Genomic DNA, 23501 nt, shown 5'->3' with positions numbered 1-23501 from the left:
ATATAGATTTTATAATAATGAATTGTTTTAGCATATTATTTATTTTTATATATATACATATATGCGTATACTTTTCACCATTGTATATACTGCTATTGTATATTAAGCATGTTTCTATACGTATTTATATGTGATCTAGGCTGGCTCAGCAAGTTGCATTATCAGTCTATTAGTGCCTAATAATTTTAATTATAATTTTAATTATACTTTTGTAGTCTATCATATTTGATGCTTTGTATAGCAATAATATCATCATTAGTATCATTTGTGACTTCCATTTTTTCCACTTTGGTGAGCACTCCACACGATTTCCTTCTTAGTGGATTTTCTATTGTTTATTGTTTTGGGTCTGCGATCTACTCCATCCCGGCCCGTATGGTGCGGGTTTCATCATGTAGGGGCGGAGTGTGCATTTGTCCTCTTCTTGCGGTGTCCGTGGGAACGGTCTGATGGGGTGGTTGTTGGATTGGATGACTCCTCTCCGCCCCTTCGGACCCGGAAGTCATGCTTCACCGCCCGGAAGGTGTGACGGGCGGAAGTTGTCACCATCTGGACGGGCGGAAGTGATGTCATGCGGTGGAACGCATAGCGGTTCCGGGATGAGCGGCGTGCGTTCCACCGCTGTTCCGCCGCTATAATGTAACACAATCAGTATTCAGAGGCACTAAATCAACAGCGGACCACTAGACCACCAGGTAATGTGCTGAATACTCTTCCTGCACGTTCATTGGACTACTCTTGACAGTCCATAATCTGTCAAATTAGTTTGACATATTGTCCGTCTGCAGGAACTATGTGTATTGACATATATACATATATATATACAATGACATTAGCAATGCTCTGATCACTATTTTGTGCTGGATTGTTCCTTCATCACCGCAAGAGGACGACTTAATGCCCTATACAGCATGGACCGAGTCATGTACAGGTCTGCCTTACTATACTATCCTAAATGTACTATTTGGCATGTAATGAAATGTTTATGATGAATTGGGAAGTGGTTGTGGACTGATCAGCTCACCAGTGGATTAAATGGTCGCATAGGGCCAGCAAATTACAATTGAGATCCGCAATGTTTTTGGGCAAGTAGTTGTGTAGCCACGCCCATTTGGGCGATATCTCCTCCCACATCCCCAAGGGTCATGTGGAGGCCTGGTCCTCCATACTATATTTAAACAACGGACTAGACCATGGTCTCCAGGCTCTGAGGAAGAGGCACGGCCTCGAAACGCGTCAGCCCTCTGCTTCCAGTAAAGACGTTGGACCTCTGCTATGAGGCGGCTTTTATGGGATTGATGTGTTTGTACTTCACGAATGTTTGTGAGTAGCTGATTTTAACTTTTATCTAATAAACTCGCTGAGGATAATGCGCTAGGCTGGTGCGCCCTTTCTTTGTTTTTGTATTACAATGCTCCATGTAACACCCAGGGACCCCGATCCCCTGTTCTGAGCACACTCACTGGGCGGTATGAAGAGAGTGGCCCGCACTCTGCCCTCCTTTACTGTGACCCTGCTGATTCCTTCTCCCAGGACACTCCTCTCCTGGACCACAATGCTCACCACAGCTCCAACTGTCTCCTGGTGGAGGGAAAAGCAGCAGTCAGAGAGCTCCACACTTATTTCATCGCCAACCTCCTCAGACCATTCCGGTGCCTTGTCGCTTCTGCTCCAGTAAAGGTTCAGCCCTCCGGTGCCGAGCTCCGGCTCAGGTTCAGCTCTCCTCAGCTCCCTGTTTAATACCGACCCAGGGAAATGAATGGCTGCCCATCAGCTCAGTGCAGAGAGTCAATTCCTGCCTGGGGTTAAGGCCGCTCAGCTCCAGCCGAAGAGGATCATCATTCAGGCAGCACGCTGGTGGACTCACTTCCTGCCTCTTTGGGCCCCCTAACAGTGGTGGAAAGCCAGGGCCTGATAGTTCAGCACTGCCCAAGACACCTGGCATCTTCCACTGCCCCTTCTTCCTCCACCACCGCCGCCCCTCCCCTTAGCTCACAAGGATCATTCATGATGGAGAGAGAGTGCCGACTCATGGCTGCGCCCCTAAGTGGCAATGCGCCCTAGGCGGCTGCCTAGTTTGCCTAGTGGAAGCACCGGCCCTGAGTTTAGGGCATGCAATTGCCTGAATCAGCACCTACAAGCTGAACTCCAGGCAAACAGCTAAGCATATATACAGTAGTGGCTGTGTCCTGCGATTTACACAGTTCTGCCCCACAGTCCTGTTTAGCTGGGCAGGTGATCTGAACTTTCTCTGCCGTGACAAAAGGACACAAGACTGTCCCAACCCTGTACATTCAGATATGAAAGTGAACCTGTGTTAGCTCCTGTATACACAAAGGGAGAGAGCACAACAGGATTTTGTGCCAGAAGGGGGTATCTGGGGGTGTTGTGCTAGGAGGGGGGATTTGAGGGGGGGTTGTGCCAGGAGGGGAATGGGGATTTGTGCAAGGAGGGGGGGATTTGGGGGCAGATTTGTGCTAGGAGGGGGGATTTAGGGGAGAAGATTTACAAGCAACCTACAGACTACTGAACTGTGCTTGTTCACATGAGATGCAGTGCGGTAACATGTGTGAAATTGCGCTTTTTCCTGCACCACAGTAAAATGTGCTGCCTTTTGCAGACAGATGGTTGCTATTATTGGCACCTCCACACATCTTGCAAACGCATTTATGTTTGTGCCTGCTACAATGCATAGTGCCGCAGTACTATGCATTTTGGTGTGGTGTAGTTTTAAAAACTATAACGGTATCTTTTTACGTATTTTACATGCATAGGGCAGTCCATTAAAAAACGTGATACGCAGGAACGCACAAAAAAACTCAGACTGGTATCCCCCGGGATTGTACACAATTCTGCAGGATGCTTTGACTCAAAAAGGTTGAGAAACATTGCCATGGTCCATAGTTTATCCCGGGAGTGAGAAAGTGAGGGTGGCTACATTCCTACATACAGTGGGACCATGGAGAATGAACATAGCCACCCTCTAACAGAAAGTCAGATTGTAGCAGAAAAAAAAAAGGAATTTGGTGCATAGAAGGTGTTTTTTGTGTTAGTAATACATACTTGAACAGAATATATGGTTATTAAACCAGAGTTTAGTCTCACTTTAACTTTGATTTATGCATTTTCGTATATCCCTTGTATTTTTATTTTTCTGCTTTTTATTTATTTATTTTTATTATTATTATTTATATTTTATTTATTGCTAAATCTGAAAACTCTCAATCAAAACATATTAAAAAGAAAAAAAATAATGAAACTTTACACATATATTTGTCAGTTTATCACACATTCTTGAATTATATCAGACTGAACAAATGTGTTTTTTTCCAATTTTTAGAATAAAGGTCTGGGATCCTTTCACGCATAAACATAAGATCATTCCTGGATATGAAAACCTTAACCTCACAGTTGACAGCAGAATACAAATCATAGAAGGAGGGTCCAAGGCAGTTTTACTATCTGGTAGGTATTTTCAGCATTTCCAGCATAGTGCTAGAAACATCACATACTGTGGCTTCTGACAGCAACTTTTCTATTTCCTGCTTTCTAAATCAGCTCACTGCTAATTAAGCACAGGTGATGGCGCATATTTATTGTCCATTGTGCAGACTGCAGGTGAATTGGTGACATAGAAAGGTGAATCAACACTATATTAGAAAAGAAGTTGGCAGAGCAGTTACAAATTACAGGACTGGCTGCACAGAATCATCCTTTGGCTGAAAAAGTGGTAAGGCTGCGTTCAAATATGTGCAAATTGGATGCAGGGTTCACACAGGTCTGGGGCGACTGCTGAACGGATCGAAAAAAGGGTTCTGTGCGTGTTTGGGTTCCGTTTAGGTGTGAATTCAGGCAAAAATTCAGACCTGAATCACACCGGTGAACAGACACGCACCAGAACCCAGGCACAAACCCTTGGCCACACATATGTGAACCCAGTTTTAGCTCTGACTGCTACCAAACTAATTACTTGATTCTATCTTGTGGAGGTGCACATACTGGACTGACTCTAATGTCTTTTTTTGTGATCCAGAAAGGTCTAACGAGAAGGATTCTTCTTTGGCTTTATGAAGACCATGGTCATCAAAGGCCATTTTTGCTTCCCAAAAAACTCTCAAAATATTGTTCAGTTTGGCTGAAATGAAATTGCTCTGAAAATCACTAAAAAAATGTTAACAAAACGGAATTTTTGTAAAATCTTACCTGTAAAATTCCTTTCTCTGAGTCCTCCGACAGTTGCCGCCTCCTCTAAGTCATCACTATTGGGTATTGACTTCTTCTCCGCAGGAGTAGCTAGGCATAAGACTTAGTCAAAAAGAACAAAAGGCATTTGCATATACACACCCATGGAGCTGTCCCACAAGGTCAATACCCCCCTGCAGTGACCACTCCCAACTCAGTTTGGTAGCATAGCAGTAGGAATTAAGACAACAACCCCAAAAGAGGGGCGGGGGCGTGGACTGTCGGAGGACTCAGAGAAAGGAATTTTACAGGTAAGATTTTACAAAAATTCAGTTTTCTCTTACGTCCTCCGACAGTCGCCGCCTCCTCTAAGTCATCACTATTGGGATGTCCCAAAGCAGTGTATACATGAGGGGTGGGAGACGCAACCGTAGAAAAGGCAACATAGTACCCACATCAGAGAAAGGAACCTTACACGCACAGTGCCAGAACATCTACCTTGTAGAATTTGGAAAAAGTGTGCACCGACGACCAAGTCGCAGCCTTGCACACCTGGGCCACCGAGGCCTGATGCCAATAGGCCCAGGACGCACTCAAAGATCTGGTATAGTGCGCCCTAACAGGCAAGGGTGGAACCCGTTCCTTCAAAGCAAAAGCCTGTTCAATGGTCTGTCTGATCCATTTGGCAATAGTTGCTGCAGACGCAGCCATGCCCTTCCGAGGTCCCCCAGGAAGGACAAAGAGGAAATCCGTCTTCCGAAAGGATTCTGTAGATGACAGGTAAGCCCTGATCGCCCTGACAACATCCAAGGAATGCAGAGCAACCTCCTTAGGATGCTTAGGCTACGTACAAAGCAAAGGCAAGACAATGTCCTCATTAATGTGGAACTCAGAGACCACCTTAGGAAGAAAGGAGGGATGCGGACGCAAAACCACCTTATCCTTGTGAATCACCAAGTACGGAGAACGGCAAGATAACGCTGCCAGTTCTGACACCCTGCGAGCCGAAGTGATCGCCACCAAAAAGGAAACCTTCTTAGAAAGCAGAGGCAACTAAATCTCCCGGATGTGCTCAAAGGGAGCACGCTGTAACACGAACAGAACCAAGTTCAAGTCCCATGGAGGTAAGGGCTCCTTCCTGGGAGGAGCCAAATGTTGCACACCTTGAATGAAGGTGCGAACCAGAGAATGAGATGCCACAGGGCGTTGGAAAAGAATAGCCAGTGCAGACACCTGGCCCTTTATCGTGGCCAGCGCCAGGCGCTGGTCCACCCCAGACTGGAGGAAGGCCAACACTCTCGACACCGAGTACGAGCGAAGGGAGAACCCCCTGCACTCACACCAGGCGAAATAAGCCTTCCAGGTACGGTAATAGATCTTACCAGAAGAGGTTTTCCTAGCCTTGACAAGGGTAGGGATGACCTCAGGGGAGAGACCCCTGTCCCTCAGGACCTGGGTCTCAACAACCAGGCCGTCAAAGCCAGCGACTGTAAAGCAGGATGGAAGATCGCACCCTGAGACAGGAGATCTTCCCGCAGAGGCAGCCGCCACGGAGGCGCCACTGCCAGGTGAACAACGTCGGCGTACCAGGACCGGCGTGGCCAGTCCTGCGCCACCAGAATCACCAGGTGCGAGGCTAACCTGCGGAGGAACCTGGATAGCAACTGAATCGGAGGAAAGGCATACATCAGACGATACTGATGCCAAGGGGCCACCAACGCATCCGAGGCGTCCGCCAGAGGATCGCACGTTCTTGCCACGAACCTTTCCACCTTTTGGTTTAGCCGAGATGCGAACAGATCCACGTCCGGGGATCCCCACTTCGCACACAGCATTTGGAAGACCTCCGGGTGCAGGGACCATTCCCCCTGGTCCAGGGTCTGGCGGCTCAGATAGTCGGCCTGCTAATTCTCCACACCCGGAATGTGAACTGCTGAGATTGCCGGGACATGAGTCTCGGCCCAAGACAGAATGTCGGTCACCTCCCGGGCCGCCCCGGCACTCCTGGTGCCCCCTTGGTGGCTGATGTAAGCCACCGCGGTAGCATTGTCCGTCTGTACCCGAACAGGACGGCCCCGAAGTCGGTCCGACCACTGGAAGAGACAGAGTTTTATCGCTCGCAATTCCAGCACATTTATCGGGAGGGAGGATTCCTCCTCCGACCAAGTGCCCTGGGCAGACAGGTTGCCCAGGACTCCACCCCAGCCCTACAGGCTGGCATCCGTGGTAATCACCGTCCACAACAACGGACGGAAGGACTTTCCTTTCCGACACCGTCGGGGACTGGAGCCACCACAGAAGAGCCAATCTGGTCTGACGACTCAATGAGACGCTCAGATCCAGGGACTGAGGCAGTCGGTCCCACCTGGCCAGAATCTCCGTCTGGAGAGCCCGCGTGTGAAACTGAGCAAAGGGAATCGCCTCGAAGGCCGAAACCATCAACCCCAGGCCCCGCATACAGGTCCTGAGTGACGAGGACGGATTGTCCCTGAGGGACCTGATCTCGTCCTGTAAAGTCCGAAGCTTGTCCTCCGGCAAGAACACCTTTGCCTGAGCAGAGTCCAGAATCATTCCCAGATAGGGAAGACGAACCAATGGAGACAACGTCGATTTCTGAACGTTGATGGTCCATCCGAACTCCTGTAGCGTCTGCACCGTGGTGGACAGATCGCGCAGTAGGTCCTGGCTGACACTCGATCTCAGAAGGAGATCGTCCAGGTACCCCAAGACCGCAATGCCCTGTGCCCTTAACAGGCCCAGAACCAGCGCCAGCACTTTGGTAAAGACCCTTGGAGCCGAAGCGAGACCGAAAGGTAACGTCACAAACTGATAGTGGTCCTCCGCGATAGCAAACCGAAGGTACCGCTGATGACCCTCGAAAATGGGGATGTGCAGGTACGCATCCTTCAGATCTATCGAGGCCAGGAATTCCCCTGGGCTCAGGGAGGCCAACACCGAGCGGAGAGACTCTATACGGAACTTCCGAACGCGCACGGAGCGGTTCAGCGCTTTCAGGTCCAGAATAGGACGTACTTTGCCCTCCTTCCTGGGCACAATGAACAGATTTGAATAAAATCCCCGAAACCTGTCCCGATGAGGCACCGGGACAATCACCCCCTGAGCGAGAAGGTCCCGCACCACTTGATGCAGGTCCTGCAGACGCCCAGGAGGCAAATGAAGATTTGAGGAAAAAAATCTGTCCGCCGGCCGGGAAAGGAATTCGATCTTGTACCCTGATCGAATGATTTCCTGAACCCACCTGTCCGAAATCTGGAGCAGCCAAGGTTGGAGGAAACCGCGCAAACGTCCCCCCACCCCTGAAACGGGTGAGGGCGCCCCTTCAGGCAGAGGCGGATTAACCCGCCGAGCCGGCATTGCCTGACTTCTGCTTGCCCGCCCAGGGCTTCTTCTGGCTACCCTGGCCCTTGAAGGGTTTGCCCTTGGATTGGTTCCGAAAGGCACAAAAGGACCCCTGAGTGGATCGAGGCGCAGAACCCCGCTTGCCACGAAAGGACTTGTTCTTCGGGTTCTGAGGCAGCAAAGTGCTCTTGCCCCCTCTGACCCCTTTCACCAGGGTATCAAACGCCTCGCCAAAAAGGCGAGAACCAGCATAGGAAAAATCAGCAACTGTTTTCCGCGAGGACTGGTCAGCCGACCAGCTCTTCAGCCAGATCAGTCGCTGGTTAAGCACCGAGACACTAGACAGGCGTGCTACTAAAGGGGCCTCATTCAAGGCCACATCACACAAATACATGATTCCTTGGTGAATGTGATCCACCATATCCAGCCAGGCAGGTGGAACAGCATCAGATACGAGGTTGCTCCTAAGCACCTTAGTCCAATCAGCCACCGCCTGAGCCACCAAAACGGACGCGAAAATGGGTCTGAGCAACGAGCCCGCCACCGTATAGGAATGGGGGGCTAGAGACTCCAACCGCCGGTCCGTGGGATCCCGAAAAACCGGGGGAAACCTCAGAAGGAACCAAGGTAGCCTTGTTTAACACGGCTACAGTGTGATCCACCTGTGGAGGCACACACCATCGCAATTCCGTAGCCGGTGCAAAGGGATAAGGTAATTTGAACTGACTAGGTACCAGGAATGGACGTTTTAAAGTGCGCCACATTTCATTAACAGTGTAATGAAACTCAGCGGGACAGGGAAAAACCTGCGCCGACTTGTGGGTCCTGTGTGTCCCAAATGAGGACACAATGCCCGGAGGATTGGGCTCATCCTCCAAATGCAGTGTTTCCTTAACAGAAATAATCAATTCATCCATGGTCGCACGCTCTTCGGGCGACCCCGGGGAGGAAGTATCAACCCCCTCCACCTCCGCCAGGATGAGCGAGACCCTGAAAAGGGCACGCTCGCTGCAGCAGCCATATCACCATCTGAATCAGAAGAAGGAGACAATCTGGGCCTCTTCTTAGCAGCACGTTCAGCCTTCAGCATTTCCATATTGGACACCAAGGTCGCCACTACAGCGGCCAAATCAGGTCTTAGAGGGGCCACAGGAGAACTGGGGTCCCCCACCAGAGCTTGGGGGAATTTGCTGTCCTGAGAATCCATTGCCCAAGATGAAACAACAGTGCAACAAATTTTGTACTGCCCCTTTAAAACCGCTGCGGAGTGCGCAGCCCACCACTACAGATACAGTGACAAAGACCCCCAAACAGGAGAAGAAAAAAACTGAGCCAGAAATGACAATACAGAAGGTAATGAGAGAGATAGTCTGCAGAGCCCCGCAGAGTGTTACCACCGATGTCGCTGCTTCAGAGGAAAAGGAAGTGCTGTCAGAGTAGGCTGAACTATAAGCTGCATGACTCAGGGAAAATAGCTGCCCCATAGGACTGAATGGAAGGCTCCGGCAAAATGGCCACCGAACATGCGGTCGGTACGATCGTTCTGCCACCGCAAAATGGCGTCGGATGGCGCCAAAACAGCATGTAGTATTGCCCATAGTGAAGCCAAACATGCTTGCCCATACCTAAAATGGCGGACCGCGCGGTTTCACCCCGCTGAGGCCGCCACACACACAGTCTGCACCCCCACAAGCACCTAAGTGACACAGGGAAGGGGACCCCCAAAAACACACAGCACCGCAGCGCATGTACAAGCGATCCCCGCAGGGACAACATCAGGGAGTCACACAGGCACAGACATGGGGAACACACAGCAACACAGGACTGCCACCCCAGACAGAGGCCCCACACAGAAGTACTTACCTGTACCAGATGGCGTGGGGAGCCTCTCAGAACGGAAAGCTGCTGTCCTCATCTGACAGGGAATGCCGTTAGCCAGGGACATTACACTGCAGTATCGCAGATGTGTCCAGTGAGGTAGCCACCTCACGGCTGCATCCCTGCTGCGAACAGGGATGGGTCGTTCATAATGCCAGGACGAACCATGGCTGAACGCTCGATGGCGGGCTGGAGGTCCATCTGACCCTCTGCCCTGGAGAACCAGGGCAGTCAGTCCGAATCCCAGCACCGCATGAATCCATCTTCTTCCGAAGAGTCGACTAAAACTAAAGCTGACAAAATAAACAGCTAGTAAAGTAAGAAAAAACTGACATTTTCAAAAGAAAATCAAATAAAAAAGATTAGATAGGCTAGATAGGCTGAGACGGTAGCCCCAGCACAGGGAAGCCTAACTACTCCTGACGCTAGGCAGAAAGAAACTGAGTTGGGAGTGGTCACTGCAGGGGGGTATTGACCTAGTGGGACAGCCCCCATGGGTGTGTATATGCAAATGCCTTTTGTTCTTTTTGACTAAGTCTTATGCCTAGCTACTCCTGCGGAGCGGAAGTCAATACCCAATAGTGATGACTTAGAGGAGGCGGCGACTGTCGGAGGACGTAAGAGAAATAAGGATTTCCTCTGAAGTGTGTGTGTTTAATAAAAAAACATGCAGCACTTGATTAAAAATAGAAACATATAATATAATCAAAAAAAGTCTCTGAGAGGAACCAGCCAAAGGAGAGGTAATCCCAGCACCAGCATCAGTGTGGCAGAGAGAACCACACAATACCACTGATATCCTCATTACCGGAAGGAGTGGACCCTCAAATTAGAGAGTGGTCAGGCTCGGTAAGTAGACATCAGATGGTAACTTCAATCCTAAGGAGATATAGCCCAATCTCATGGAAAACCTCCAACAGGGTTTAGGGAGCCAATGCTCTATAGACGACCGTGCAGATCTCCAGTATCCAATAACAAGGCTTACATCCTCATCCAATGCCATTGTGGTTAACCTCATAGAAGTATGAAAAATACCATAGTGCAATACATTCTAAAACGAATGGTATTTATTGATTAAAATGCATGTGTAATACAGACAGCAAGCGCTTTGCATAAACAATCAAAATGACCGTGGCCTCCGTCGTGCTTGTGTCATGCGTAGGGTCCCGCCTTACGTGTTTTGTCTTAAAGTGACATCATCAGAGGTGTGCTGAGCACTTGCAAACACGCATTATATAGAAGAGAAACTGGAAATGGCGGTACCGGGAGTTGTATGCAACCACAAATGCGTTACAAAGACCGGAAGGGAAAGTCTGCGTATCACTAAATGTTAGAGTCACCACAGACTTCAAAGCAAAATAATATCATCAGTGTTAATTAATCTTTTGAATTACAAAAAAACAAATCACATCCCCTCAACGAAGGATAAAAACAACGAAGGATAGAAACAATGTGAATAAATCAATATATAAATCTCTATCAGAGTCTCGCATTGGATTAAAGGAGTTGTAAAGTCAGAAGGTTTTTTTATCCTAATGCATTCTATCCATTAAGATAAAAAGCCTTCCATTTGCAGCAGCCCCCCTAATGCTTACTTGAGGTCCCTCTAGCTCCAGCGATGTTGTAGGAAGGTCTCGGCCGTCCAGGACTCTCCTCCTCATTGGCTTTGACAGCAGCATGGCACCATTGGCTCCTGCTGCTGTCAAAGTCAGTCAGCCAATGAGAAAAGAAAGGGGGCCCGGCCGCAGCTCTGTGTCTGAATGGACACACGGAGCTGTGACTCGGCTCGGATGCACCCATAGCAAGCTGCTTGCTGTGGGGGCACCCAACAGGAGGGAGGGGCCAGGAGAGCCAAAGAGGGACCCCGCGAAGAGGAGGATTTTGGCTGCTCTGTGCAAATCCACTTAATTCGAGTAGGTAAGTATAACATGTTTTTTAATTTTAATTTAAAAAAAACGAGACTTTACAATCACTTTAAGCTTGAGAAAATTCATAGCAACATCTAGTGGATGAAAAATAAACTATCCCGCCATATCCAGTCTATATCAAATACTAATATCATAATAAGTACATAAAAATTGCACAAAACTCTGTTAAGGAGGCTAGCAGCGTTCAAAAAAGAGGAAAAGGAACACTCACAAAAAAAGAGAAAAAAGCAAAATGTTGGAGACAGTGAAAAATTATAAAAGTCTCTTATGTTCCAGATGATACAGGTCAGAGTAAAAAAACACATAGCCAACGTTAGGAGAGGATTCCGGGACTATGCCAGGCACTATACCCAATTTCACAATAAAAATCCTGAGGGCTCCATCTTTCTTGCCATAGATAAATTCACACCCTCATTGGCGGGGTAGCTTTATCCCGGGGGGGGGATTTCCAGGATGGAAACCAGCTGGATATATGAGCTTAAGTCTTGTGGCCCATTTGGACTTATGTGGAATAGGACGTAAACTGTTTTTTAAATAATAGTTAAATGCAGTATAGGTTATCTGGATCAGACTGTGATAGAAATTTGTATATTGATTTATTCACATTGTTTCCATTCTTCTTTTAGGGAATGTGATCTGTTTTTTTAATTCAGAAGTTTAATTAACACTGATGCTATTATTTTGCTCTGGAGTTTGCGTTGATTGTAACATTTAGTGATACGCAGACTTCCCTTTCTGGTCTCTGGAATGCATTTGTGGTTGCATACAACTCCCAGTCTGTACCCTGACACTGTACTGTACATTATATACACTGGTCTGTATATAATGTACAGTATGGTGTCATCAGAGTACAGACTGGTCTGTATATAATGTACAGTGTGGTGTCATCAGGGTACAGACTGGTCTGTATATAATGTACAGTGTGGTGTCATCAGGGTACAGATTGGTCTGTATATAATGTACAGTGTGGTGTCATCATGATAGAGACTGGTCTGTATATAATGTACAATGTACAGTATGGTGTCATCGGGGTAAAGACTGGCCTGTGTATATTGAGAGGAGAGATATGGGAAATAGAGAGAGAGAGAGAGAAAGAGGGGAAAAAAAGAGTTGGTGGAGGGAGAGGGAGGCAAAGATAGAGAAAGTGGAGTGAGAGAGGAGAAAAAGTGAGAGGAGGGGAGAAAAGACAAGGAGGAGGGGAGAGAAAGAATGGGAGGGGGGAGAGAAGGAAAGGATGAGGGGATAGAGAGAGAAAGAAGGAGAAAAGATAAGGGGGAGGGGAAGAGAGAGAGCAAAAGAGGAGAGAGACCAAAAGGAGGAGAAAGATAAAGAGGATGGGCATGAAGGGAGAAAAAAAGGGGTGGGGGGGCAAAGGAGGCTGAGAGGGGGGAAGAAAAAAAAAGAGGCTGTGGGGGTTCCATGGTGGGAGAGAGAAGAAAAAAGCGAATGAGATTGGAGAAGGGGGAGATAAAATTAAGGGGGCAGAAGGGGGGGGTAAAGAGGGAAGACAGGACAGTGAAAGGGAGGAAGAGAGGGGGAGGGAGAGAGAGAAAGGGAAGAGGCAGAGTAGAGAAATGGGGAAATGGAGTGTGGAGTAGAGAAAAAGGGGGAGAAAGAGAAGGGGGAGAGGGAGAGAAAGGGAGGGAGGGGTAAAGAAAGAGAGAGGGGGAGAGGGAGAGGAGGTAAGAGAGTGAGGGGGGAGAATGTGGAGAGGGAGAGGAGGTAAGAGAGTGAGGGGGGAGAATGTGGAGAAAGAGAGGGAGAGGAGGTAAGAGAGTGAAGGGGAAGAATGAGGAGGAAAAAGAGTGAAGGGGAAGAATGAGGAGGAGAAAGAGAGAGAGGTGGTAAGAGAGTGAGGGGGAAGAATGCGGAGGAGAAGGAGAGAAGGTAAGAGAGGAAGAATAAGGGGGAGAAATAGAGGGAGAGGAGGTAAAAGAGTGAGGGAGAAGAATGAGGAGGAGAAAGAGAGGGAGAGGAGGGGTAAGAGAGCGAGGGGGAAGAATGGGGGGGGGGGGAGAGGAAGTAAGAGTGTGAGGGGGAAGAATGAGGAGGAAAAAAAGAGGGAGAGGAGGTAAGAGAGTGAGGGGGGAAGAATGAGGAGGAGAAAGAGAGGGAGAGGAGGTAAGAGTGAGGGGGGAAGAATGAGGAGGAGAAAGAGCGGTAGAGAAGTTAAGAGAGAGAGAGAGGGGGAAGAATGAGGAGGAGAAAGAGCGGTAGAGAAGTTAAGAGAGAGAGAGGGGGAAGAATAAGGGGGAGAAAGAGAGGGAGAGGAGATAAGAGAGTGAGGGAAGAATGGGGGGGAGGAGGTAAGAGAGTGAGGGGGAAGAATAGGGAGGAGAAGGAGAGGGAGAGGAGGTAAGAGAGTGAAGGGGAAGAATGAGCAGGAGAAAGAGTGAAGGGGAAGAATGAGGAGGAGAAAGAGAGGGAGAGGAGGTAAGAGTGAGAGAAAAGAAAGAGGAGGAGAAAGAGAGAGAGGAGGTAAGAGAGTGAGGGGAAGAATGCGGAGGAGGAAGAGAGGGAACGGAGGTAAGAGAGTGAGTGGGAAGAATGAGGAGGTAAGAGAGTGAGTGGGAAGAATAAGGGGGAGAAAGAGAGGGAGAGGAGATAAGAGAGTGAGGGGAAGAAGAGAGGGAGAGGATGTAAGAGAGTGAAGGGGAAGAATGAGGAGGAGAAAGAGTGGGAGAGGAGGTAAGATAGTAAGGGGGGAAAAATAGGGAGGAGAAAGAGAGGGAGAAAAGGTAAGAGAGTGGGGGGAAGAATGCAGAGGAAAAAGAGAATAAGATTAGGTAAGAAAGTGAGGGGGAAGAATAAGAAGGAGAAAGAGAGGGAGAGGAGGTAAGAGAGTGAGGGGGGAAGATTGGGGAGGAGAAAGAGAGGGAGAGGAAAGAATTAGGGGGAAGAAGGAGAGGGAGAGGAGGTAAGACAGTGAGGGGGAAGAATGAGAGGGGGGAAGAGAGGGAGAGGAGGTAAGAGAGTGAAGGGGAAGAATGAGGAGAAAGAGAGGGAGAGGAGGTAAGAGAGTGAGGTGGTAGAGAATGAGGAGAAAGATAAGATTAGGTAAGAGAGTGAGGGGGAAGAATAAGGAGGAGGAAAGAGAGGGAGAGGAGGTAAGAGAGTGAGGGGGAAGATTGGGGAGGAGAAAGAGAGGGAGAGGAGGTAAGAGAGTGAAGGGGAAGGATGAGGAGAAAGAGAGGGAGAGGAGGTAAGAGAGTACGGGGAATAAGGGAGGTAAGAGAGTGAAGGGGAAGAATGAGGAGAGAGGGAGAGGAGGTAAGAGAGTAAGGGGAAGAATGAGAGGGGGGAGAAAGAGAGGGAGGAGGAGGTAAGAGAGTGAGGGGGAAGAATGAGGAGAAAGAGAGGGATAGGAGGTAAGAGAGGGGGGGAAGAATGAGGAGGAGAAAAAGGAGAGTAGGTAAGAGAGTGAGGGGGTAGAATGAGAAGGGGAGGAGGTAAGAGAGCGAGGAGGAAGAATAAGGGGGAGAAATAGAGGGAGAAGAGGTAAGAGAGTGAGGGGGAAGAATGAGAAGGGGAGGAGGTAAGAGAGTGAGGGAGAAGAATGAGGAGGAGAAAGAGAGGGAGAGGAGGTAAGAGAGTGAGGGGGAAGAATGGGGGGGAGGTAAGAGAGTGAGGGGGGGGAGAGGGGAGAGGAGGTAAGAGAGTGAGGGGGAAGAATGAGGAGGAAAAAGAGAGGGAGAGGAGGTAAGAGAGTGAGGGGGGAAGAATGAGGAGGAGAAAGAGCGGTAGAGAAGTTAAGAGAGAGAGGGGGAAGAATAAGGGGGAGAAAGAGAGGGAGAGCGGATAAGAGAGTGAGGGGAAGAATGGGGGGGGGGAGAGGTACGAGAGTGAAGGGGAAGAATGAGGAGGAGAAAGAGAGTGAAGGGGAAGAATGAGGAGGAGAAAGAGAGAGAGAGCAGGTAAGAGAGTGAGAGAAAAGAATAAGGAGGAGAAAGAGAAAGAGGAGGTAAGAGAGTGAGGGGGAAGAATGAGGAGGAGAGAGGGAGAGCAGGTAAGAGAGTGAGGGGGAAGAACGAGGAGAAAGAGAGGGAGAGGAGGTAAGAGAGTGAGGGGTAAGAATGAGGAGAAAGAGAGGGAGAGGAGGTAGAGAGTGAGGGTGAAGAATAAGGAGGAGAAAGAGAGGGAGAGGAGGTAAGAGAGTGAGGGGGAAGAATAAGGAGGAGAAAGAGAGGAGAGGAGGTAAGAGAGTGAGGGGGTAGAATGAGAAGGGGAGAAAGAGAAGGAGAGGAGGTAAGAGAGTGAGGGGAAGAATGGGGGGGGGGAAGAGAAGGAGAGGAGGCAAGAGAGTGAGGGGGACGAATGGGGGGATGAAGAAAGAGATTAAGAGGAGGTAAGAGAGTGAGAGTGAAGAATAATGAGGAGAAAGAGAGGGAGAGGAGGTAAGAGAGTAAGGGGGAAGAATGAGGAGGAGAGAGAGAGGGAGAGGAGGTGAGAGAGAGAGGGGGAAGAATGGGGGGGGGGGAAGAGAGGAGGTAAGAGAGTGAGGGGGAAGAATGAGGAGGAGAAATAGAGGGACAGGGGGGTAAAAGAGTGAGGGGGAAGAATGGGGGGGGGGGGAGAAAGAGAGGGAGAGGAGGTAAGAGAGTGAGGTGGAAGAATGGGGGGGGGGGGAGAAACACTGCTTGGACTTCCCAATGGTCAAGAATGACAGGAGCTGTGCCCGTCAATGAACAAAAGAGAAAATGAGATTTTTGCCTTCCGTAAAATCCATTTCTCTGATGTTCATTGACAGGCACAGCACCCACCCCTCTGTGAAATTATAATTCTCCTGACACTGCTTGTAACAAAACTGAGTACCTATAGCAGAGAGAGGGAGTATACCCCCTGGGACTGCCCATGGGTGTAGCCAAAAGTTTTTTCTGCCTAGTGTCCTACTCCTGTAGAGGGCAGCATAACCCAATAGTCAAGAATGACAGGAGCTGTGTGCGCCAATGAACATCAGAGAAATGGATTTTACGGTAAGTCAAAAATCCCATTTTACCCACTGTATATGGGTCTATTTATAATTTTTTTTCCACATAAGATTTACACAACCATCCAATTTAACCCAATTAGGTAATTGCTAGATTAGGTTAAATAACATGAGCTCCATCATTGGCTGCTGACATCGCCCCTGGCCTGTTCTGGCTTTTGATCTTCGGCTGTTTTGATCTGCTGGGCTGAGATGTCATTCATCTTGGTAGATGCCATAGCTTTACATTCAGCTTCACATGCGCAGCACATGGAAATTGCAGACAAGCAGGTAAGTAAACTTTAATGCAGAAGAGACATATAGGTTCTTGTTCACATACTTTGATTTTTAAAGTTTCACTTTTAAGTGGGTCGTGTGGATACTAGTTAGTATTCTTAAGAGAAACCTTGACTGAAAACTTATTATTGCCACTTCTAAAAATACTAGCTCCTGGCTGCCATGCTGACCCAGCGGGTTCAGTCATTTATTACTGTCCCAGAGGTATGTACATTGGGTGGTTTAAAGTCACTTTAATCTGCATGCTGCATTCTAGGTCAGTGTTTTAAAGCCAGAGACAGCTAGACAACTAGTGATTACAGACAGAGGTCAGCAATGGTACCGCCCTCTATCTTAATATAGGTTTCCATTAAAAATATAGAAAATGTAATTCACTAAACATTTGATATATTAGTAATTTAGAAAATGCAGGGATCAAATGTCTGTAACCCATTTTATCTATTTTGTCTTTTTCTATAGGCGATGTCAGTTTGTGGAACCTGGTAAATGGCACTGTAGTCTCTGTATTCACCCCTGACAGTAAAATCTGCTGCCTGTCCTTAGCTGCTGATAGAAAGACTATACTTGTTGGGATGAGTGATACTCCGTCCCTTATCACCCTGAAAGTCGCATCAAAGGATAAAGACAATAATGTCACCAAAGGCGTAGGTCTGTTTGGCGAGGACTCTACAAGCAGCGAGGATGAGCCTGATGACAAAGACCAACCTCAAAAGATTTAGAAACTTTAAATGAATACAGATCTATTTTCTATTGCAAAAAATAATCTTTATAGGAGCTTATCTATTGTGCAATATTAAGAGTTTTTACTACCATGCGAAGACTTTGAGGGTGCAAGGCTCTAAAACAGCATTGTAAGGTGATCTGTTTTATCTGGATACCATGTTTATGAGCACAGTACCTTTATTTAAAGGGCAAGTTCACTTTTCTGAACATGTTACACCCATATTTTTGGTGTAACATGTAAGACGTTCAGCATCTGACACCTCTATGCCACCCCTCTCCTTGTGGTAGCAAGCCAGGGATCTTCTTTCCGCACTTGCTGCCACAATTCAAAGAGAGCATGGCCATGCAGGGTTCTGCCCACACAGTTGCGTCATTCATTCACAGATCCTTGTGAATCAATGAACTACAAGTACCGACAGCCTTTATCACTATCAGCTTGTAGTTCTCAATGAACTACCAGGGCGCTGTTGAGCACTCTGGAAGTTCATTGACTCTTCCTGTCCAGTGTGTATCTGCCTGCCCGTATCAAAGGTACGGACAGTCTGCAGGAGCTGGCATTACACCCACAATCTGCTGATCATAGGTGCAATGCTTTACAGCAGGGGTGTCAAACTCAATTTCATTGCGGGCCACATCAGCATTCTGGTTACCCTAAAAGAGCCAGTTGTATCTGTAAGACTATATAAATGCATCTACTCTATCATAATAAATAATTACCTCTGCACTGGATTATTACTGGTTTTGGTAATAACTGAAGACTTAAGCTATAAAGGATAGGTGCAGACCGGCACAGAGCCCACTCACATTCCAATAGTAGATGATGCAAGTCTGAAAAGGAGGATCCCACAATGCTAGCATCATCCACAAGAAACTTTATAGGAGAATGCTCAGACAGAATATGGTTCTGCCATGGTGTTCTGTCAGAGAAGTCTCCAATAAAGTTCCTCTCTACTGCCAACTGCTGAAAGAGAGCAAAGGCTGCATGGAGGAGTGCAAAATCTGGCGAAGGAGTTCTGTCCTCCTCTCTGCTGTCAACTACTAAGACAAGGTGAGGGCAGAGAATAAAGGGGTTCCGTAGCTGCAGGAGAGGTGCGAGGGCCACATGAATTGTCCTGGAGGGCCGGATTTTGCCCTGCGGGCCTTGTGTTTAACACATGTGCTTTACAGGCTCCTAACATAAAAATAATACAGGCACATTTTTTTTTTATCTGCAAAAAAAGTGTATTTATATTTTTTTGTAAAGGTGAACTTATACTTTAATGTAATGCAAGGGGCAATAATGTGCAGTAACCCATAGCAACAAACCAGATTTTTTTTTCTAAATAAGGATATCCCTGTCCTAGGTTATTCTGGATTATCAGACATCACTGTTCTTTGCATAGTATTAGGCCCTCTTCTTATCCTTTTACTCATTGGGGTTATTTTTTACTAAAGGCAGATCTACTATGCACTTTGTAAGTGCAGTTGCTCCAGAGCTTAGTAAATGAAGCTTCGTTTACCGTAATTACTTGTAGCACGACCCCCCTTGAGGGTTGCTGGTTAGTGGAAGTTCCTCTGCACTCATCTGACCCTGAGAAGTACCCAACCCGCTAGGCACTATAGGTTCAGACATTTCAGAGATGATTTTCAAAGATATACTGACTGACACAGCAAGAATAAAGTTTGATTGTTTACTGAGATAAAACTAAATCAAACAACTTCATAAACACAACAGGATTCTGTAATGACAGATATGGCAGTGTTACTCCCCTAAACCCCCAAATATATGAAGGGGCTCAAGAGACCCACACTGCAAGCACAAATGCATAATCAACAAGTACTGTATAGAATGAGTGACAGTGACTTAAAGAACTATCAGCATTAATTGTAAGGGTTACTGCTAAATGTATGAACTGTAAATCTTGCTTAAACTCTCCTAAAATCAGAACTGGCAGTACCTCAAGCTCAGCTGGTAAACATCTATCATTATGACAATGAGTCCCTTTTAAGGATTATGAATAGTGCAGTCCCTACACTAGGAAGGCCTTGCAGAATCTTTGCCGGCAGTTGGAGCTCTTTATCACTCTTCAGTGTGATATTTGTAATCCAATACAGTGGTGTGTGAGCAATCCTATCTGCTGTCAGTATTTTAGGGATGCAGGTTGATACTTGCGGTTAATTGATGTCACCAGGCACTCTTTCACAGCGACAGCGTCCACATGAGACTATCCGGTCCCCCAGGTGGAATATCTCCTCAAGATGCTGCGTCACTGGGAATGTCCGGCTCTCGCTGTTCTGGTCAGTCAGTTTGGCTTTACCCGTACTCCACTCAGCTCAACTGGATACATCACCTCCTTGTGCCTTCCAGCCTCCGCACCGCTGAGGATGGGCTCCGCTCTCTCTAGGCCGCACACTCAGGCCTCCATCACTGACTGTCCTCACGCACCATTCAGACCGATCCGTCCTCCACGAGTCCCGGAAGCCAGAGAGAGCATGCACACTGCCCGGTCGATAGGTATATCCACCCTCCCATGATCCTTCACTCTCACGTGTCTCCAGGGGAGTATAGGTTCTTCTACAATCCACACAATAACCTGCTCTCTGTCCTTGACTACATCTCCCACAATCCTCTTCTTCCGTTTCAAGAGCAAGCCGATCCTCTCTTGCAAAACCTTAACCACTTAAGCCCCGGAGGATTTGGCTGCTCAAAGACCAGGGCCTATTTTGCGATTCGGCACTGCGGCGATGCTGTACCCAAATGAAATTGACGTCTTTTTTTCCCCCACAAATAGAGCTTTCTTTTGGTGGTATTTGATCACCTGTGCAATTTTTACTTTTTGCGCTATAAACAAAAAAGAGCGACAATTTTGAAAAAATAATATTTTTCACATTTCACATGAAATTCCCCCCAAAAAATTTTAAAAATCTAAATTTTTTAACATTTTAGGCCAATTTGTTTTCTGCAACATATTTTTGGCGAAAAAAATCGCAATAAGCGTATTTTGATTGGTTTGCGCAAAACTTATTGCGTTTACTAACTACGGGAAAGATTTATATCATTTTTTTTTAACTAGTAATGGCGGCAATCTGCGATTTATTTTTTTGCGGGACTGCGACATTGCGGCTGACAGATCGGACCCTTGACTGACTTTGACACTTTTCGGGGTACCAGTGACATTACTACAGTAATCAGTGCTATAAATATGCACTGTTACTGTAAAAATTACACTGGCAGGGAAGGGGTTAACTTTATTGGTAAACAGTGGGTTAAATGTATCCCTAGGGGCGTGATTCTAACTATGGGGGGGGGGCGTGGCTTGTGATATAACCACAGAGACATATGATCCTACATAGCAGGATCGTACAGTCTCTGCAGTTACACCAGGGAGAATGACAGGCGGCTTTGTTTACATTAGCCGCCTGCCTTTCTCGCTCTCCAGCGGGAGATCGCGAGTGACCGGCGGACATCGGAGCCGCTGGTCACTCACGCGGGGATGTTAGTGAACGAGCGGCGGCGGGAGCTCGCCCCCCTAGAGGCTCGTGGGCGAGCGACATAGTCCTACGTCGCTTTGCCCAGTAGGGGCTGACTGCCGCAGTGAATAGTCGTGCGGCGGTCAGCAAGTGGTTAAAGGAGCACTCAAACTGCATTATAACGGTAACTACTTATATAGTAGTCTCAGCTTGGCTACATACTCAATCCCATGCAAGGAAAATACAAAAAAAAAAACTGCATTTCACTTGCACGATTGGATAATGGAAGTCAGCAGAGCCCCCCCACCCCCCCCCCCCATTTAATAAGCTCTGCAGCAACTGCGCAAGAAAAAGTGCACAGTCTATTTGCCTTTAGTAAATCAAACCCACTGTATACTTGCAGAAAGACTGATATGATCTCTCAGTAGTCTGACTACACTCTACTGAAACTTTTCCCAAGTAAACCATATTTCTGCAGGTCTACAATGTGTATTAAAACAGTCCTTAATTAGAGGAGTTCATCGGTTGAGTATAATCAGAAAATATAAAAATCGCCCTGAGCACTTTTGCAAATTGTTCCTAATTCTTACTGTATAGAACATAAAAGGAAAAGAGCACTTGTGGTTTATTGGCAGGACAGGGAGGGGGTCTTGCACTCATTCATTTTTATACACATTGAAAATGCTTCATTGTACTTCCCCCCTCCCAGCTCTCGGTTACTGAACACCTCCTGCTTCCTAGCTGCAGTACTAAAGGGTTCTTCCACATATTCAGATGCCTTAAACCTGGTACACACTAAGTGGGTTGAACGAAAAAAAACAGATAGCTCAGGTTGGAGCCACTGTACTAACAATCCAATGTTAGTACAGTATTTATCGAACAGGCTAATGTCTCCCCACATTTAGCCCATGTGTACTAGGCATTAGCAGTCATGGATTGTGTCATAAAATAAAACAAAAACGCCACTTTCATTTGGCAGGCACACAATTTGAAGCTGTATCAATGGTCACATGACAGTTGCATGTATATTAGTGACAGATATTTGTTACCTCAGTATCAATTACAATAAAATAGTTTGCAGAGTAATGTGTCTATTAAGGGAACGCTCTTATTAACCTTTGATAATTGCTTTACATATGGGCTATGAGAAAGGTCTTAAATAGGGCTGCAACTAACGATTATTTTTATTATCAGTTAACCGATTATTGTTTTGATTAATCGGATAAAACCTAAAAAAAGAGTTTGGTGTATAATTTAGGTAATATGTAAAGTTAAAGCGTTTGTTACCCTAAGAAAAAAAAAAAAAAAAACACAGATCCGGTTACCTTAAAGCATGTTATAGAGCACAGTGCTTGTGCTGTGTAATTTGGCCCCCTTTATCCCCTAAAAAACCTGGATGATCCTGCCAGTTTCTACCCTCCCCCCTGTACACTAACCATGGTGTATCATGGCTGCTGAGCGCCGACACCGTGGTCAGTGTGCATGCCTCCATCATCTGCAGCCCTGCTCTCGACTCTCCTCTGTTCTCCTCCCCCCCTGCCTGTCAGCTCTCAATAGCGCAGTTTTGCTCCCCTCCCCACTGCTATAAAACTATGTGATCTTTACACCATCCCCTCTGTTAGATTACAACCTGTATCCGAATTCCTGTGCTTTATTAAAAAAACAGGATTTTTATCTTACCCTAAAATCCCTTGCTCTGAGTTTCACTGACGGACACAGCTCCATGTCCATTGGGCTTTATGCTGCTCTCTCTAGGCTACACCCCTGAGGCAGTCCCAGAGGGTATACCATCACTTCCTGCTATAGGACTTCAGTTTGTAACAAAAATCAAAAAATGTGCTGCGCTACAATACAGTGAATGTGAAATCACCAAAAGTAAAAAATATTATAATCAAACTTGTGTTTGCAGAGGAAAAAACTGAAAATAATCAGTGATCCATAATATTTTTAAATATGAAAAATCATCTGTGCATATGTAAAATTTGAACAATAATCACGTGTAACACAAACCATTCAGTGCAAAATACAAGAGGAATTTAAAAAGACAAGAGGATATTTTAAATCCCAATTAGATCCCAATAAAGTCCATGTAATAGAGCACAGAGGTAGTTTCAAGAAGATCAACCACAAAATCCCAGAAAGTGCATCCACACGACTCCTTGTGAAGATAGGGAAGACACCGGTGTGCAGATCACCCAAAAAAACCCAAATGGCTGCTTACCAGAGGGAGTTGGTCTCTCAAACTAATGAGTGAACCAAAATAGGCTTGTGTGTAATACCAAGAGTGGCCACAGGATGTCTCCTTATAGACTCAATAGCGATATCCACATAACAGGGAAAAGAGTATAAAGCAGGGACATAGCGTAACTCTGTATTAAAATCGTTTATTTATGTTAAAAGGCGGATAAAAACACTCACATTTTAGTTGTAATCTCAAGGCATATAGCGGTTGAAAGATACCACGCTAGGAGCGAACGAACATCTCCCACGGTGTCAATGTCTTTCAACCGCTATATGCCTTGACATTACAACTAAAATGTGAGTGTTTTTATCCGCCTTTTAACATAAATAAACGATTTTAATAGAGTTACGCTATGTCCCTGCTTTATACTCTTTTCCCTGTTATGTGGATATCGCTATTGAGTCTATAAGGAGACATCCTGTGGCCACTCTTGGTATTACACACAAGCCTATTTTGGTCCACTCATTCGTTTGAG

At 46.8% G+C, this 23501-nt stretch overlaps 1 protein-coding gene across 1 annotated transcript in view; it reads left to right on the top strand.

Annotated features, from left to right (window-relative positions):
- LOC309552259 (uncharacterized protein) overlaps nucleotides 1-17669 on the top strand; it is a 167997-nt gene extending 150328 nt beyond the window's left edge. Inside the window, exons 31-32 of the mRNA XM_082253145.1 lie at nucleotides 3341-3465; nucleotides 17071-17669. Coding sequence (XP_082109271.1) covers nucleotides 3341-3465; nucleotides 17071-17330 — 385 coding nt within the window. The 3' untranslated portion in view covers nucleotides 17331-17669. The remainder of the gene's footprint in view (nucleotides 1-3340; nucleotides 3466-17070) is intronic.
- Nucleotides 17670-23501: the final 5832 nt, after the last annotated feature.

This window comes from Pelophylax lessonae (assembly GCF_965119305.1).
Source record: "Pelophylax lessonae genome assembly, chromosome: 1".
Classification (NCBI taxonomy): Eukaryota; Metazoa; Chordata; class Amphibia; order Anura; family Ranidae; genus Pelophylax; species Pelophylax lessonae.
This window is presented reverse-complemented; position numbering and strand designations above follow the sequence as displayed.